The sequence below is a fragment of the Megachile rotundata genome, chromosome 3 (assembly GCF_050947335.1).
Source record: "Megachile rotundata isolate GNS110a chromosome 3, iyMegRotu1, whole genome shotgun sequence".
Taxonomy (NCBI): domain Eukaryota; kingdom Metazoa; phylum Arthropoda; class Insecta; order Hymenoptera; family Megachilidae; genus Megachile; species Megachile rotundata.
The window spans coordinates 17,956,760-17,973,067 of NC_134985.1; the positions used below are offsets into that span (position 1 = coordinate 17,956,760).

General features: G+C 37.0%; 4 protein-coding genes across 5 annotated transcripts; 2 read left to right on the forward strand and 2 right to left on the reverse strand.

The window, feature by feature from the left end:
* Positions 1 to 162: 162 nt before the first annotated feature.
* LOC100876507 (ribosomal protein S6 kinase beta-1) lies at positions 163 to 5,040 on the forward strand. Of its 2 annotated transcripts, XM_012284827.2 has the most exons (14): positions 163 to 288; positions 438 to 700; positions 793 to 833; positions 1,018 to 1,192; positions 1,253 to 1,336; positions 1,392 to 1,525; positions 1,656 to 1,718; positions 1,794 to 1,922; positions 2,001 to 2,091; positions 2,186 to 2,302; positions 2,385 to 2,516; positions 2,582 to 2,689; positions 2,760 to 2,938; positions 3,066 to 5,040. In XM_012284827.2, the coding sequence occupies exons 2-14, from the start codon at positions 614 to 616 to the stop codon at positions 3,136 to 3,138; spliced, it is 1,413 nt and encodes a 470-aa protein (XP_012140217.1). In that variant the 5' UTR covers positions 163 to 288; positions 438 to 613; the 3' UTR covers positions 3,139 to 5,040. The 2 variants fall into 2 exon arrangements, with proteins under 2 accessions (XP_012140217.1, XP_003703081.1); XM_003703033.3 differs by having other exon boundaries at positions 222 to 700.
* Positions 4,707 to 6,851, reverse strand: LOC100880641 (corepressor interacting with RBPJ 1). The gene is made up of 6 exons (XM_003703070.3): positions 6,712 to 6,851; positions 6,539 to 6,633; positions 6,213 to 6,463; positions 5,999 to 6,125; positions 5,799 to 5,930; positions 4,707 to 5,727 (listed from the first exon to the last, which is right to left on the reverse strand). The coding sequence occupies exons 1-6, from the start codon at positions 6,781 to 6,783 to the stop codon at positions 5,091 to 5,093; spliced, it is 1,314 nt and encodes a 437-aa protein (XP_003703118.1). The 5' UTR covers positions 6,784 to 6,851; the 3' UTR covers positions 4,707 to 5,090.
* Positions 6,852 to 7,282: 431 nt separating this feature from the next.
* On the forward strand, positions 7,283 to 8,520 carry LOC100876725 (Inositol phosphatase interacting protein). The gene is made up of 2 exons (XM_003703035.3): positions 7,283 to 7,576; positions 7,652 to 8,520. Exons 1-2 carry the CDS (start codon positions 7,283 to 7,285, stop codon positions 8,006 to 8,008), a joined length of 651 nt encoding a protein of 216 aa, XP_003703083.1. The 3' UTR covers positions 8,009 to 8,520.
* Positions 8,419 to 16,274, reverse strand: hob (bridge-like lipid transfer protein family member hobbit). Its single transcript, XM_012284843.2, has 16 exons — positions 16,033 to 16,274; positions 15,829 to 15,955; positions 15,556 to 15,747; positions 15,228 to 15,479; positions 14,840 to 15,001; positions 14,568 to 14,780; positions 14,215 to 14,482; positions 13,926 to 14,148; positions 13,725 to 13,846; positions 13,336 to 13,656; positions 12,800 to 13,242; positions 10,639 to 12,730; positions 10,328 to 10,572; positions 9,163 to 10,219; positions 8,868 to 9,085; positions 8,419 to 8,790 (listed from the first exon to the last, which is right to left on the reverse strand). Exons 1-16 carry the CDS (start codon positions 16,089 to 16,091, stop codon positions 8,506 to 8,508), a joined length of 6,279 nt encoding a protein of 2,092 aa, XP_012140233.2. The 5' UTR covers positions 16,092 to 16,274; the 3' UTR covers positions 8,419 to 8,505.
* Positions 16,275 to 16,308: the final 34 nt, after the last annotated feature.

A 16,308-nucleotide genomic window follows, 5' to 3' on the forward strand; every position in this document is an offset into this window, starting at 1 on the left:
ACTTCTACAAAAGAAAAGGAAAACTATACTTTGAAACTTTAATTTTTCGTTAATGTATAAAAATGAATGGGAGAAATAATGCGTATAAAATTACGCTGAAAAAGAAACAACTTATGTAATAGTTCATACTTCGCTAATTAATAAATAATAAGCTTCATGAAATACATTCAGTTTTCGTTTTGCTACTGCAAAAGAACGTGGATCTTTTAAAAGTTTCTACGAGTCTCTTATATATTTCATGCTCGATTAAAGTAGTATTCGCGCTAAGTCTATATTTTGTTAGTCGAGGTATTTGTATCGTGTGTTTTATTTAAAAATTGTCCACATTTCTGTTTAATCGCTAAAAGAGAAAATAATAATAATAATAACAAAATAATGTATATGTATCTTTTATGATATTAAATGTAATTTCACGTATTATTTTTTATTTACGACAGTGTATATACAGTTCAATCTATTCGTCAGAAAATCAGTGCAGAACACGCAAATAAAGAGAACTAACATACTATCGCGTTTACGCACTTACGTAGTCATCTACGTTATTTGAACTTATTACGATCAATTAAAACTATCGACGAGAAAAGGTTTTAAATGTGATTACAGCGTAGAAAGAATGGCTGGAGTATTCGATATAGAATTACACGAAGGAGATTCCGTAAATCAAGACGAGTCAGATGACGATATTGTTGAAAGCAGAGAAGTTCGTTTCATAATGGATTTTTTGTTTTTCATGAAATTTTTGTAATTATCATTATCCTTCTCGTTTCTTTCTTGTTATTTTATTTGTTCCAGGACGAATATAATCATGCCACCAATGTAAATACCATATTAGAGTAAGTATTAATATATCTTACAGCATATAATGTTTAACTTTATAATTAAATTGTACATTATTCATAAGATGATGATGTTGTTAATTTGTGTATGATGTCAAATGTTCTTTTGCTGCTTCTCTTCTTTTTGCCTTTAATTTTTCCTCTTGTTAAAAACCCTAAATTATAAATTTTTTTGTTTCAGATCTGATGATTTAGAAAGAGTTCAATTATCGGAACAAAATGTCAATGTGGGTCAAGAGAAGACTGGACCTCAAGATTTTGAACTATGCAAGATTCTAGGAGAAGGCGGATATGGAAAAGTTTTTCAAGTTAAAAAAGTTACTGGAAAAGACAAAGGCAGTATCTTTGCTATGAAGGTAATTATTTACATGTCTGCACACGTGTACAAAACGCTTTATAGTTCTCTCTTTTCCTAGGTATTGCGAAAAGCATCTATTGTACGAAGTCAGAAGGATACAGCTCACACAAAGGCAGAGAGGAATATCTTAGAAGCTGTAAAAGTATGTAAAATCTGTTGCATTTAACAATGAAATATTTACCATATTTTTGTTGCAGCACCCGTTCATTGTAAATTTAATGTACGCATTTCAAACTGGTGGTAAATTATACTTAATTTTGGAATATCTTTGTGGTGGAGAGCTTTTTACATATTTAGATAGAGAAGGCATTTTCTTAGAAGATACAGCATGGTATGTTATCTTACCTTTCAAATATATTTCAAACAATATATAATACCTTATACTTACGTGTAAATATTATGCGTATGATAACAATCTAAGAATACATAGATTAACGTTTCTTTTGTCTTTATGCCGATAGTTTTTATTTGTCTGAGATTATTCTCGCGCTACAACATCTTCATAATCAGGGTATTATATACAGGTATAACATCTTTGTTAATAGTACTATTTAAAATACATAGCTGCATGCATTTAACTATGTTAATTACTTTTACAGAGATCTGAAACCAGAAAATATTTTATTAGACGGTGAAGGTCATGTTAAGCTAACGGATTTTGGTTTATGCAAAGAACACATTCAAGAGGGTACAGTGACCCACACATTTTGTGGAACTATAGAATATATGTGAGTAATTTTATTAATTCTTTATTGTAACTTATCAAATACATATGTTGTAATTTTTATTGTTATTGATGTGTTTAGGGCTCCAGAAATTCTAACAAGAAGTGGACATGGAAAAGCAGTTGATTGGTGGAGTTTGGGTGCTCTTATGTTTGATATGCTTACTGGAATGGTATATGGTTTAAATGAACCACAAAGAAACAGGAAAATTTTCAAATTTATCAATTAAATAGAGAAACGTGACTATACGCTGCTTTTTTTTACAGCCACCGTTCACGGGAGATGATAGAAGAAAAACAATTGAAAAAATTTTACGAGGAAAATTAAATCTTCCGTTATATTTAACATCCGATGCAAAAGATTTAATACGAAGGTTATTGAAGGTATTGACAAAATTTGTATGATATAACAACTTTGTTTATACAAGTGTTCATATTGTAAACATGCTCTGTATGTAATTTACAGAGACAGGTATTGCAGAGACTAGGATCCGGGCCCGAAGATGCTGAACAAATTATGAATCACAATTTTTTCAAACATATTAATTGGCAAGATGTAATTTCAAAGAAGTTAGAACCTCCTTTTAAACCATCCTTAGTAAGTATTTTTTATTACAACGGACAGTTGAAGTTGTAAATAAGTAAATGTTATAATTTATACAGAAAAGTGCCGATGATACGTCTCAATTCGATGAACAATTTACAACAACCGTTCCTGTTGATTCTCCAGTTGAAAGTACATTAAGCGAATCTGCTAATATGATCTTTCAAGTAAGTAACAGGGTGTTCTCAATGTTTCATGTTTATAGGGAAGTATTATATTTCAATGGAATGTTCACAGGGATTTACGTATGTTGCACCGAGTGTTCTAGAAGAAATGTATGCGCAACCAAGAGTCGTAAATGCCAGAAGTCCACGAAAAGGTCTTGTAAGTACAGGATTTAGTGGAAGCGTTCACAATTTGCCTTCGAGATCACCTGATGCTCACCTACGTACCTCGTCACAGTTTCATCAGTACAGGTACTGTCGAGCTATTTCAGATGTATGAAAGAAAAAGAATACGAATATTTTGCGCATAATGTAACCGTAAGAGTTTTTCGTTCGTTACATTTTTTTTACTGGAAAAAGCCGTTTTTTTAATTTCTAGGCATCATGTGGTAGGTTCAAATAATATGGAAGATACCGAAATGAAGGATATAGGTCCACTGTTCAATTTTTAAACACCACACAGTACGTTCAAATGATATGGACAAAAAAAAACTCGAATGATGTATATAAATTTACTAATAGATCATGTTTAGTGATTTATATGCATAAACATACGAGAAAATGTTGAACTTTTATCTTAGGCTCAGTAGAACCGAAGAACATTTTCTAGCTTACTTATTTTTGTTGTTTCAATAATCTAAATGTCACATTTAGGGAATATAATGCAATTTACTTACGTATATAAATATTTAGAAACACATGATTCTAAACGTCAAAAGGAGTTTACGCTTATAGAGCAGTGGTGCTACTCCTGTACAAATCTTATGTAGGCCTGTTCTAATGTGACTGACGATTATTTATGGTGTAAAGAATTAAAATATGTATTTTCATTATGTAAATATATGTAGGTATCTAATAATAACAAGTACATTCTTTTTTGAAAAAGACGCTATACCGTTGAAAGATATAAAAAATATTTTTGATGTAAAATACAGTCCCGTCATTGCAATTACTAATTCAGATTTTTAAAATGTTCACTGCTAGTATATAAAAATTAGATCGATAAGATTATTTAATTTAAATATATTGAAAAATTTCTCTAAACGAAACGTTAAAGAATGTACTGTTACTTTCGAGTTACTTTTTTGTAAAAATCACAAATTCAATTACTTATTCATTTAACTGTATAATTTTAGAAGGAGTGTTTATAAATACGTACATTCCAAACTTATTTAAGTGTTTTGTATAAACGTAATATGGAATTCGTGCGGATTATGTTGTGTAGATTAGAACGTCGAATTTATTTAGACTCGGTAGTCTTGTTTTGTTATAAAATTAATTTACTTTAATGATATGTTATTCGATAAAGAAAAGATAATATTGTAAACATAAAACCTACACTGATCTTTGTTACAGTAGAATCGGAGACAAAGTCGATCAATCAAATTAATTTTGCTTTTGCCAAGAATAGTGATCTATTAATAAATTGCAGTAGCTGGTCGTATCTTTTCCGCCAAATAATCCGATTCTACTCCGTGTAATCATGGTGAAAGTGACAATTACATGAAAAAATTTAAACTGCCCAAGTGTTCACAGCTACCAGCTGAATAGTATTTAACTTTACATAGAAAAATATATGCACACTCGCACAGGCACGCGTGTGTAGTGAATAAGTATAAAATTCTTGTTAATAGTTGTGTTATAAAAGAAAAATATTAAGGGTGATAAATTGATACTTTGTAAAATAAATATATGCATAAATATATACATTATACATATACATCTGTATATTACACATATATACATGTATATGTATGTACATTTCAAAGATACAAAAATGCTCTCTCGTTTGTTTGGGCTCGATATGTAATCGAACGTTTTACTTCTATACTTTCTGTAACAAAATTATGATGTAAAGAAATGTACGTTCTAATTTTAAATACGTATGCGTATATGTCTATTTAAAATAATCTATCAGCAACATTGTACTATAATTTAGTTAATATTTTACCTCGTTTTTGTATATATAATGTTTAAATATTTATCAACGAGTATTCTGAGGCAATTTAAAAACAAAAAATTGAGTGATTAATATTATTATTAGAACATGTATTGGAATATCAGTTTTACAATTAGAATAGTACAATTCTCGAGAAATATTTATCAAAGAATTTTTTTTACAATTGTTTTCCGCATAAAACATTTATAAAAGTTGTACCGTTATAGATTTAAAACGATGCTAACGTTTTAAATCAATTATATGTATAGTTTAGTAGTATAATTAGCAATTATGTTCGTGTTCAATCGTATTTTCTCTTGCACGTAGATAAAAAATGTACATGCGTACGGTTTTGTTTTATTCGTGTATTCTGTGCTCTGTATTAACAGTAAATATAGGTGCGCGCATATACATATATGACATTTAATCAAATTTATTATATACTTTCAACATATAGAAACAATTTTAAAACCGTCTGATTTTCTTTCTATCTTCGTGGTCACTACTCTTATCCTCGTTAAATACTGTAGCTTTCCTTTTCTTATAAGTAGAATCTCTATGTTTGCTTTTCTCTCCATCCGCTTTACGTGATTTTTTGTATTTATTCTTTTTATCATATTTAAAGTCATTTTCTCCCTTTCGACTCTTTGTTTTATTTTTGTCTTTCTTTCGACGATAATGCCTCGCGTTGTCGTTTGACATGGAATCTCCTTTTTCCTTCCTCTTCGTCTTTCTCTTCTTCTTCAATTTTTTTGACGTTGAACCATTAGAAATTTTATCCATATTATTCATACTGTTTTTACTACTGTCTGTATTGATACTAGTACTAGTACTGCTACTGCTACTGCTGCTACTACTAGTACTACTGCTGCTACTACTACTGCTGCTGCTGCTACTGCTGCTGCTGCTGCTACTACTGCTGCTGCTGCTACTGCTACTGCTGGTACTTATACTTCTTTTTCTGCTCCTGCTACTGGTACTACTACTGGAACTGCTATTGTTATCCTTATCGTTGTAGTTTTTAGTTTTACGTTTAGTTTTTCTTTTCTTTAATTTTTGTTTTGCTGTCTTTTTGTTTCTTTTTTCAAGTTGCTGTAATTTCCTGTAATCAATGTTTCCCAAGTTAATTTTGTATAAATAATTGTATGTTGTATAAGTACAGAAGAAACTTACTTTAGCAACTTTTTCTTTTCTCTCTTGGAGAGTGTCTTTAAAAATGAGATTTCTGACTGTTCCTCATCGTCTGAAACCATAAGATGTTCATGCTCAGGAACCCGTAAATGTTGCTGGGCACTTAGAGCAGATCTGTGTACAACATAGATTATTTTAGATAAAGAATTCAGTTACAAAGAAAAGTGGTATTTGGTACTTACTTCTTAAGCGCTAGACCATCTTCTCTCATTTGTTGAACTAGTGTTAACGCGTCTGGAGCTGATGGAGTTTGGGAATTATTTGCCATTACTACACTCATTGCTTGGCTATACAATGGACATTCTTTATCTGTAAAATTAGATCCATAATCATAATCAGTTTACTTTAATTATATATTTTGATGCCATCATATGTTACTGTTATGGTTATACAAACCTGTATTTATGTGCCCCCATTTGTGACATTTAATACAACGTACATTACGTACTTGAATACCAAATGGTTGATCTCTTATTTCACTATCCCCTTTACAATAACTTTCTCTCGGTGCATTATATTTACGTTGCCACTCGAATTTATATTCTGGCTCATTATCTTCTTTTTCTCTTTCCTTTTTTGCACCAGGTGGTGGTTCATACATAAAATTTACACTTAGTTTATCCTTGCTTTCTTTACTTAATAAAGCTCTGCAACAAATACAGTAAAAATGTTAAAAAATAAATTCTGAATTTGGTTACTGAGGAAGGCATTATTGTAATCACTTGTTATTATGAAGATCCTGTTCCTTTTCATATTGAACACGTAATTCTTCTTGTTTTTTCTTATAAGCCTCGGCTTGTTGTTCGGCCATCCATACCTGATGAAAAAGAAATTGCGAATTAAGTCGCACATAACAGAGTCAACCTATAAAAATATGCAAACAAAAGATGCTTACTCGTTTCAAATTATCCCGAGATGCTGGATGGAAGAACTTTTTACACATATAATTATTAAATCCTTTCCCCATTTTGTTTTTCTAGGTATATAAACACCTTCCAATATTCAATACAAAATTTACGCTCCTAAAGCTTCAACGATCGAGTGCTACGCTTGTCCCTAACGTCAAGAAAGGTTAGGTTAGCACAATCGTGAAGGTGGCAGTGTTACGTCAAGTTTTTCTCAGCTGCAATATCGTATTTTATATAAGATAAAAATTGTAAAAAAGGAAAAACATGGAGATAATTTAATGACACGTCATAATATTAAAGATACAGTGGATTTTTAATATATATCCTTGAAATCTCAGTGACTAAAGTTATTCGATGAAGTTGACATATGAATAAGGTTAGAATTCGCTTCAAAACCAAAATCAAATTTGGAAAGGACAAGTATCTTTCTTAACAAGTATTATCAGAATACATTATAAAAAGAAGATATTTAATAGAACCAGTGAAATACATTTTCAACGGTGTGTCTGCTGAAAATCGTTTAGCAGCTGGCCAGTTAATAGTACAATTTCAAATGCAATGAAAATAAACGAGAAAAACATGGTAGCTTTCGCGACTTCGGCAACACCAGTAGATCGTGAAGGTTGGTTAAATAAACGCGGGGAATTAAATCGAGGCTATCAAAGAAGATGGTTCGTTCTTAAAGGAAACATATTATTTTATTTCGATCGACGAGGTGACAAGGAGCCAATAGGTATGATAGTTCTTGAAGGTTGTACCATTGAACTAGCCGAGGATGAAGAACAATTTGGCTTTCAAATTGTATTTCACGGTCCAAACAACAGGAACTATGCGCTCGCAGCAGAATCTCAGGTAAAATTATTTAGTAAAATTTTATATAACATCGGTAATAATTTACGTAGAGTCAATACGATGATATAATTTCAGGAATCTATGGAGCAGTGGATGAAAGCTTTGGCATGCGCTAGTTACGATTATATGAAGTTAATGGTAGCGGAATTACAAAGACAGTTAGACGCGGCAGAGGAAGAAACAACGATGGTAACGGTGCCTTCTCAATCGCCTAAAGCACCCCCTAGGCAGCGACATAACCCTTTTAACAGATCAGAAATGCATCATCGTTCGCAAAGCGTTAGATCTGCGCCTGGCAGAACAGAAAATATCCCAAGGACGAGGATAACGTTCCGCGAACTGCACACTATGTACGGCAGAAGAATTTTGGCGGATTTAAACGAATGGAGGCATACGAGAAAAGCTGCGGAGGCTCCGTTGATTAGTTTTTAATTACGCCTCGTATGATTTATAATCTGTAAATATTTAACGGGAAATACGAGTCGGTACTTATCGAACATTATTCGAACGTATCATTTATTTTTGTAACAGTAAAACTGGCGAACGAAATATTCCGGTCGCTGTTAGAACGTCGAGAAATTATCGCGATCGTAGGTATAACGAAAAATGTACTCGAATTACGAACGTTTACATGTTTAACCCAAAGCGTAAGTAACATAAGTGGAAGTAATCGTGTACAAATATTACGAGACGTTACAAATAGACAATTATTATTTAAGTAAGAAAACTTGAATCGCAAGTCGTCGTACGTATACGTTGCGGTTAACTAAATAACATGAACCAAATACAGAATAATAGGAATACCAGTTTGCTCGAATGAAATGCTTGATAATGCGCACCAATCTTTTGTATTAAATATTTTATTGGAATACTGATTTTTTGTGTAAATTAAAAACTGATTAAAGTAGACAAACAATGTAGAATACAGACTACTTAAACTTAAAGACACCTTTTTTTCTCGCGTCACCCGGTAAATGTCTTGCACCTAACAGAAGTCGAGCTTTATCTTCCTCTTGCGGAGCTGATTCTTCCTGCGGACCTCTAGGCTTGATCTGTAATTTCTGTTTAATAGCTTGACTCAATATCACTCGCCTAGAATCACTTTTCATTGCTAAGAGAAGATCCAGCCATGTCCAAGTGACGTTATGATACTCCAATGTAGGTATTACCAGAGCAAAGTCACGGACATCTTCCAAATTTTTTTCTTTATTTCCCTGTACAAAAGAAGGCGGAAAGGTTTAGAGTACATTAGTCTGCTTCTTTGAAATAATTCTTCTCGTAGATATAGTACCTTGTAAGATACGCGAACGGGTACTTCCGGTATTTTAATGTATATGAACAACTTATTTTTATCTGCCCTTTCTTTCATCTTTTCTACGTCGTCTCTCCTTTCGATGGGTACGTAGAAAGAAGAATCCCGTTGTGGTGCTGGTGGTTCCTCTATTCCTTCAGGATCCCTCTCAGGAAAACAGAACTTAAGCATCGTATTGAAAAATTTTTTTGTTAGTCCTAAAAGGAAAGAAACATGAAAAATTAAAAATAGTATCAAGGGTCATATAAGATTTATATAAGGATTGAACGGTTACCTATCGTTAAAGGAACTACGTTAATTTCAAAATGTTCTTTCACTGATATCCCAGCAACCGGTGCCTTCTCCCTACAAAAAACTCGGAGAGCTCTTTGCCTATCAACAGGCATATTACTTTGTAACTCTGTAGGCGTCAGTACTTCTGTATAGGCTTGATTCGGTAATAAATTAGTCATCCTAACGTATCCTAACTCGAGGAGATGTTCGACGGAGTCGTCGGTCTTGCTGGTTTTAGTGTACAAGAAGTTAGTCAAAATAAGATCAGCAATACCCAGCTGACCGTCTGCATCCGTCAATCGCCACTGCGCGTGTTTGAAGCAGATTTCAGCGACTCTGGCGACCGCAGCCGGTTTATCTTTCAACGTGGTAGAGGCCGTTGTTGGAGCAGTCGTTTCTTTGTAACAGCTTAACATCACGTCGAGTTCTTCCGCCTTTGCGGCAAGTTGTTCTTTGCATTCGAAAACTCTCGCTTCGAGTCGCTCCATTTCGGCGAGCAATTCAGGACCAGATTCTTCAGCGAGAGCCTTTTGCACCAAGTAGGTTTCACGTTCCAGTCTCCTTAATTTCGCTACTAAGCCGCGCACGGTATTCTGTAGTTGTTGAATAGGTCGTTTTTGATCCTCGACCGAATGCAATTGCAACTGAAATCTCATTCTCTGTAACCTTTCCGACGCTTCTTTTCGTCTCGGTTCTACATACAGCAGCAAGTTATTCACGATGTCCAGGATCATAGCATACTGCAACGAGTTAGTACACACGTCCAAATCGTGATGCATCAAGGTAAATGCGTCAGCCGCCGATAGTTCCTTCCTCTCCCACGGACTGACTTCTTCTCTCGGAGGCGGAGGAACTTGATCAATCGATCCAACATCTAAAGCTTGGCCATAGCCGACGTAGAAGAACTCGCATTTACATCTCGAAACGATTCGTTGCAGCTGATGCTGAGGACCACCGCCACCTCCAACGGTTTGGCTCACTACTCCCCCGACGCTCTGACCGGAACCTACCAGCGCCGGTACATCCGGCAAGCCAGCTATCACCGTCGAGTCCTTCTCCTATTAAGTTTAACAGTGACCAACAGGGATCTTTTCGTCAGGTTACTCTTTACCTTTTGTTTGCTTATACCTTACTTAAAATCTAGCTTGCGAGTATTAACAACTTACTTGTATATTATCCAAAGTCAACCACATTATATTGTCGTCGATATTCTCGTCGATGTTGGCGCTGACGGTCGCATAATATTGCATGCACTCCAGCGACCCGACCCACGTTGTCTTCGACACTAAGGTTCTTTCTTTCCATACAGGTTGATGGACCCTTTGTAAGATCTCGGCTTTAGCTGCCGATAAGATGACGTATCCTCTCGTCTCGATACCTTTCAGTAACACCTGACTGTTCACCAAAGCGACTGTGGAAAGAACTCAGATTAATCATGTGATACTAATTTTGATATGATAATAGTAGGAAATCGTACTTAGCCAATTTTTATGCAACACGTCGTCCTGATGACAAGCTGCTAAACCACGCAGTTGCTGACCCCTCGTTTGTACCGAGAGGTCATCGCTGAACGCTACAGGTTTGTTCGCAGCTTCCGCTATTAATCTCTGCAGCATCCCAACAGCCTCTCCTTGCTGCGGTTTCGTCGCGGACGTCGAATTGATCTGCGTCGTCGCGTTTTGTACTTCAACGGCTCTAGTTCGGTGATTCTTGTGCGACGAGGAGCTTTCCCTGTGGAAGCCTTTCAGAGCAGCGGTGGAGAGATTCTTCTTTAGCTGTTGAGTCTTTATGAAGGAATCAAACAACGCGAACGCCACGTCTCTGTTCGTTTTTGTCCAGGCTCCTTTGAGGTCGTGCACGGCCAGCCTGTGTGTGGGGGTGTCTCCACTCACTCCAACCACCATGGCCTCTCTTCCGTAACTGACCCTGGCTACACTCAAACAGTAACATTTTTCAACAGGTTGCCGCAATGAAGTGCTTTCCTTGTCTTCTTGCAACGCGCTTTTCAACCAGATCTCCGCGTCGCTTAGCTCGCAGTTCATGTACACCACTGACCATTCCGCTCGCGGTCGGTGTATCAAACCGTCGCCGATCGGATGCAAGAATAAATTATGTTCGCTACTGCATGCCACTCTACCGCCGGTTACCTCGAAACCTCGCTGCATCGCGAACGACATCCAGTAACTAACGTGGAACCGATGAAACGCCAGAGTTAGCCGTACTTTTCTGTAATGTCTGCTGAGCTGCTTTCTCCTAGGCCGGATGTTTTTGAACAGCGGTCCCTTCCTGGTCGGTCTGGTCGCTCCCGATAAGATGAATTTCAGATTTTCAAACCACCTTAGGGTACTGCCGTAAAGTAACGCCGTTGGGGCACTCGCTAAAGCCGGAGACCCGGTTGGTTTTGTTTCGAGTGAAAGGCTGACGTTTAGATTCTGCGAACGAAACGCTCTGAATGAATCGTGTTCCTGATTACTGGAGTACTCGGGCAATCGATCCGGGGCACAAGGTATAGCAGCATGATGATCTCTCGGGTCTCCTAAACAAACCCACGCTAATTTAATGCTTAAACGAACGTTCGGTAAATGCAGTAACCTGCAGTCGTCGTATTTGCTGGCCGTGCGAACATAAACGTCTAAGTCTCCTTTCACGATGATTCTTCCTTGAGTCCAATCGAGTTCCAGCCCGGTCCATGTGAGCTCCATCTCTTCCGTGGTGTTATACGGATCCAAGGAACCGTGTAATAAGACTGTCAGCTGCTTCACGCAAAGTGTTAGTCTTCCGTGCAGAGCCAATCGCATCTTATCCCAGAACGGTAATGGAGGACTCGGGTCTCTTGAAGGGTGTAGTATCTTCTCGAAGCTGAGATTACATTGCGCTACTACCGGCTCCCAACAGGGACCAAACGCGTATCGGAATTTGTCGATGTCCCAATTCAGATCGTGATAGTACTTCAGCGAGGTCATGCCTCTTTCTACCACAATGTCCTCCCAAGGTGCACCGATTTCGATTCTGACCGTCCGCCTGGCTCTCGGTGGTGCCAGAGCTTCGGCGCCGGCCAGTCTTCCCCATACGCTTAAACTTTCAACCAGCAGCAAGGGTTGCGGGAAGTCTCGTAACTGCAGCTTCCATTCGGCGCACTTCAGGCTAATTCCTCTGACCCAGAGCGCGCTGAACTCCAAACCATCCTCGGGCCAAGGAGTCTCTGCGTCCATTTCTCGAAGAGCCTTCGTCGCGTTCTCTGTTCCGTCGATCGATGGATCAGCCAAGGCCAATATTTCGATGTCCAACATAGACCAGGCGAACAGTCGTGTTCTAGCGGGACCGGCGCGTTGCATTTGCTTCCATCTTTGTACGTAAATCTCGGCGTTTTTCTTGTTCAAACTGGCGTACAGTTCTTCGACTTTCCCCTGGGGAAGTAACAAGTGTGTTCGACAAAGTTCCTGTACTTTCGCATCGAGCATCGCTTGCCGTTTCAAACTTTCCTTGTACTCGTCCTCCAATAGTTCGTAATTATCCCTCAAGCGTACTTCGAACGGGTCGTCGCTCACCTCAAATACCCACACTTTGATCTGTAATTTTGTATGAACGCGTTTAAATTAACATCCTCAAGTGATTGAACACGTCACACACATATGTACCTTTATAATCAAATCGCAGGGTAAGGGTTTTTCTTTTCTTCCGCTCGAGTCCGAATGGATTTCCTTCAACCACTTCCTTATACTGAACAGTTCATTTTGAATCGCGTCCGTAAACTGATGTTCGTACGGGAAACAAGCTTTCACCGATTCGATGTTGAGCATCCAAGTCCGATTCCAGTCCAAAACGAACCCTTCATTGCTCTGTCTTTCTAACCGCACTTCCATGTTATCGAACACTTGAATCAATTCAAAACCTTCGATCATGATTATGTCGGCCATGTCCAAGGTAACGCGCACGTAATTCAGCTTCCACTCTCCTTGCGACCAACGCAACTGATCTGACGAAAGTTCCAAAAAGTGTTTCGGGGAGATATCTATGGATAGACTGATTCCGTTTGTGGCCAGGATATCTATTGTTCGCTTCTGCTTTTCCATTGCTTTGTCTATTGATGAAATTTAAATACGTATCAATTGTAATCCAGAAACAGTATAAAGAATGAACATGTTAAGATGAAACTGTGTACCATTAACTGTACCTTGAATATTGATCGTCGATGCATCCTGACCTATGATGGATCTGAAGTCTGCAGACTCTAACCAAAGTTGCAACAGTCGCAGATGCAAATTTGGACTCCACGCCAAACTAGTACCATCCAAACTAATATTTATAGTCTCAGAAGTGACAGCACCTTTGCATTTTCTTATAGCTAGGAAAGGATGTGCTAACGCTTGTGCGTGTTGGCAAATGATCGGTTCATTTTTGTTCAACGTTATTGCGCTTACACCCTCTGTTACAGCCACTAACCGCTTCGCACTGTGTTCTACGTTTGCAGTATCCAAACGCACCATAACAGATACTATGAACGAGAAGAATATTGCAGTTATTCTGCTTAGGATAAGCAATCGATACAAATTATATACGTACAATTATTTTCTGCAATAAAGAATAAATTACAGTTCGTAATCTTCAAATTTAATTGAGCAACGCTGTCCGAATCTTTGGTCCTCTTCGTCGTTTCAGTTCTTCTGCTATACTTTTGACAACATCTGAGAAAAATTTTGAAACAAATATGAATATCGACAAGTTTTCTCCAGTTGATAAGATTATGTTCGAAAGGGCGGTTACTTGTAAGCCTCTTCAAGAAATCTGGCAAGTTCTAGGCTCCATTCAGTTACGAGGGTATCAACGGCAATCCCTATGGCATTGGTACGCGTCGTAGCTAATAATACTCCAACCGATAAAGGTGTTCCCCATTGATGAGACGTTTCCAAACTAACGGTGTTACTTCCATTTAAGGTACAATACAACGATTCCACTACTAACTCTGTATTCCAACCATCGATGGTTTCTAAAATAGTTAAACAATCAATAAATATCTATTCTCATCGTGGTTCAGATAATATAAGTGACATGCCTGTAAGCGTGTTTATAGAAAATTTCATATGAGCTACTCCACATGAAGCTTCGTGAACGTCTAATAACTTGACGCATAAGGACGAATCGTACAGCTCAGTGTTCACTCTTATATCCGACCATGGCAATTTATTTTTGAATGTCATGCTGCCCATAGATCTTGGAACTTCATTATCAGTAGTGCATAATACAGTCTCCCAGTCTTTATGGTCGTAAATCACAGAAAGACTATTAACTTGCGTAGCAATTTGTAAAATATCTTGTTCTACCTGTAGAAACGCATGTAAATTAGTTGATTGCATATAATAAATAGAATACATGATAATGATAATGCATAAATACAGTGTCTGATACCTTCGCATTTATTACTAACGACCGTAACGTTAAAACAGGAAATTTACTACGAACTGATAGACCATCCAAGTTCAAAGTAAGATTTAATTGTGGACCACACGGTTGAAATTTTGTGCTGACCTGAAGGCCCTTCATGACGCCTTCTAAACCAACTACCACACCATCTTCTCCACCCGTGATTACGGAAGAATTACCGATTTTCAACAGAAAATCCTGAAAAAGAAATTTTGAGTTTGCATTTCTTAATCAAAAGAAATGCTTGCTAAATTTACCTTAGGTACGATCGGTGCCAATCGAGCCAGTAAATCGTTCGATGAATCAACGTGCGCATCCGAATACGAAGATGCAGTGGTTAACGAACTTCTGTCTTTGAAGAAGGTAACGAGACCTGCTCCTCCAGAACCCTCTGTCTGCGTTATTCCGATGTACAATTTCTATAAATTAGATCCTGCTTGATTCCAATTTAATCCCATTTCAAAGGACAGTTGTTCAGGAACATCCGTTATGTGTGCTAAACACAAATAGCTACTGATCAAAGCATTGAGCTACGATACTCGCTGGATTACCGCATAGTATCGCATTATTCCACAGCTCTTGCAATTTGCATATTTAAACGCTTGTACAATACATGCGAATATGACACAAGTGATCTATTCTTACCTCCACAGAAAGCTCTTCTTGTGCTTTCAAGGTGGCTTCTGCTGTTCCAGCAAAAGATATTTGTGAAAGACACGCATCTGATGCATGTCTCAACAATTTCATAGCACCACCTATAACAGCAGCAGATGCAAGAAGGGTACGAGCTCCATGGACAGTGCTACCATCCAAAGTAAGGGTTTCTGCACTTCCATTTGCCAACCAACCATTACCCAAAATTAAAAGGCTTAAATTTTCTACGTGCACAGCCATAAACTAGAAAATTTAAAAATGATCTTAATTAATATATGATAAACTATATTAAGTATCCTGTGTTTTGTGAAAGACATACTTGTACAAAAGTTATAATTATAGGTGGAATTTTCTTGTTTCGAAAATCCATTAACTTGGTCTGTTTCTTTGCTACATGCATCGATTCCACTGGAACATCCTTGTTGACTCGTACATCTTTCATGATCACTGCCAATAACTTTGCAACATCGCTGCTAAAGAGACTGCTGCGTATACTGATTTCCTCGACTTGCTGAAATTAATTTGAATATAGTTTGATAAAAAACAACGACATATTTGCTAATTGTAAGAAACTATATAATATAGTACATACCAGAGTGAACCCATTTTTAGAAACGTTTACGTCCCGAAGTATAAAATACGGTAACGAAATATGTCCAACTCGTAAATAAATTTTGTAACGTCTCTTGACCAACCATGCTAAAAATCTCGGGATCACCCTAATAAATAAATTTTGTTCAGCATTAGTTTATGAATGACAGAACTTACAACTGAACACGTAAATTCTTAACCTCACCAAGTAAAACTACAATAGAGAACAAAACAAATTGCACAGAAAGCAATTAAGCCAGTCATTTTTGCGAATTTACATAGCGCGAGAGAAATGCAAATACAATCATTCGATGACACGAAAGATCATCACGGAGAACCGAAACACTTTTTATCTGACAGGTACGACAAAATCACGGGTCAACCGGGTCAACTACGCTTCGGTCGCGTTGAATTATCGAAACGTATTACGTATCATTCCACGGAAGAATATACTTGTTTCGCGCATCTGAACTAAATTCAG

Bases quoted from the DNA above. Each gene is read 5' to 3' on its own strand.
- LOC100876725 (XM_003703035.3), top strand. From the start codon at position 7,283: ATGAAAATAAACGAGAAAAACATGGTAGCTTTCGCGACTTCGGCAACA. The intron at 7,577-7,651 runs GTAAAATTATTT...ATATAATTTCAG, and splicing joins CGCTCGCAGCAGAATCTCAG to GAATCTATGGAGCAGTGGAT.
- LOC100880641 (XM_003703070.3), bottom strand. From the start codon at position 6,783: ATGGGGAAAGGATTTAATAATTATATGTGTAAAAAGTTCTTCCATCCA. The intron at 5,931-5,998 runs GTAAGTACCAAA...TGTTGTACACAG, and splicing joins GATGGTCTAGCGCTTAAGAA to ATCTGCTCTAAGTGCCCAGC. The intron at 5,728-5,798 runs GTAAGTTTCTTC...CATTGATTACAG, and splicing joins GAAAAGAAAAAGTTGCTAAA to GAAATTACAGCAACTTGAAA.
- hob (XM_012284843.2), bottom strand. From the start codon at position 16,091: ATGACTGGCTTAATTGCTTTCTGTGCAATTTGTTTTGTTCTCTATTGT. The intron at 10,220-10,327 runs GTAAGTTGTTAA...TAAACTTAATAG, and splicing joins TGACTTTGGATAATATACAA to GAGAAGGACTCGACGGTGAT. The intron at 9,086-9,162 runs GTAACCGTTCAA...CTTTCCTTTTAG, and splicing joins CGTAGTTCCTTTAACGATAG to GACTAACAAAAAAATTTTTC.
- LOC100876507 (XM_012284827.2), top strand. From the start codon at position 614: ATGGCTGGAGTATTCGATATAGAATTACACGAAGGAGATTCCGTAAAT. The intron at 1,526-1,655 runs GTATGTTATCTT...TTATGCCGATAG, and splicing joins TTCTTAGAAGATACAGCATG to TTTTTATTTGTCTGAGATTA. The intron at 1,719-1,793 runs GTATAACATCTT...TTACTTTTACAG, and splicing joins AATCAGGGTATTATATACAG to AGATCTGAAACCAGAAAATA.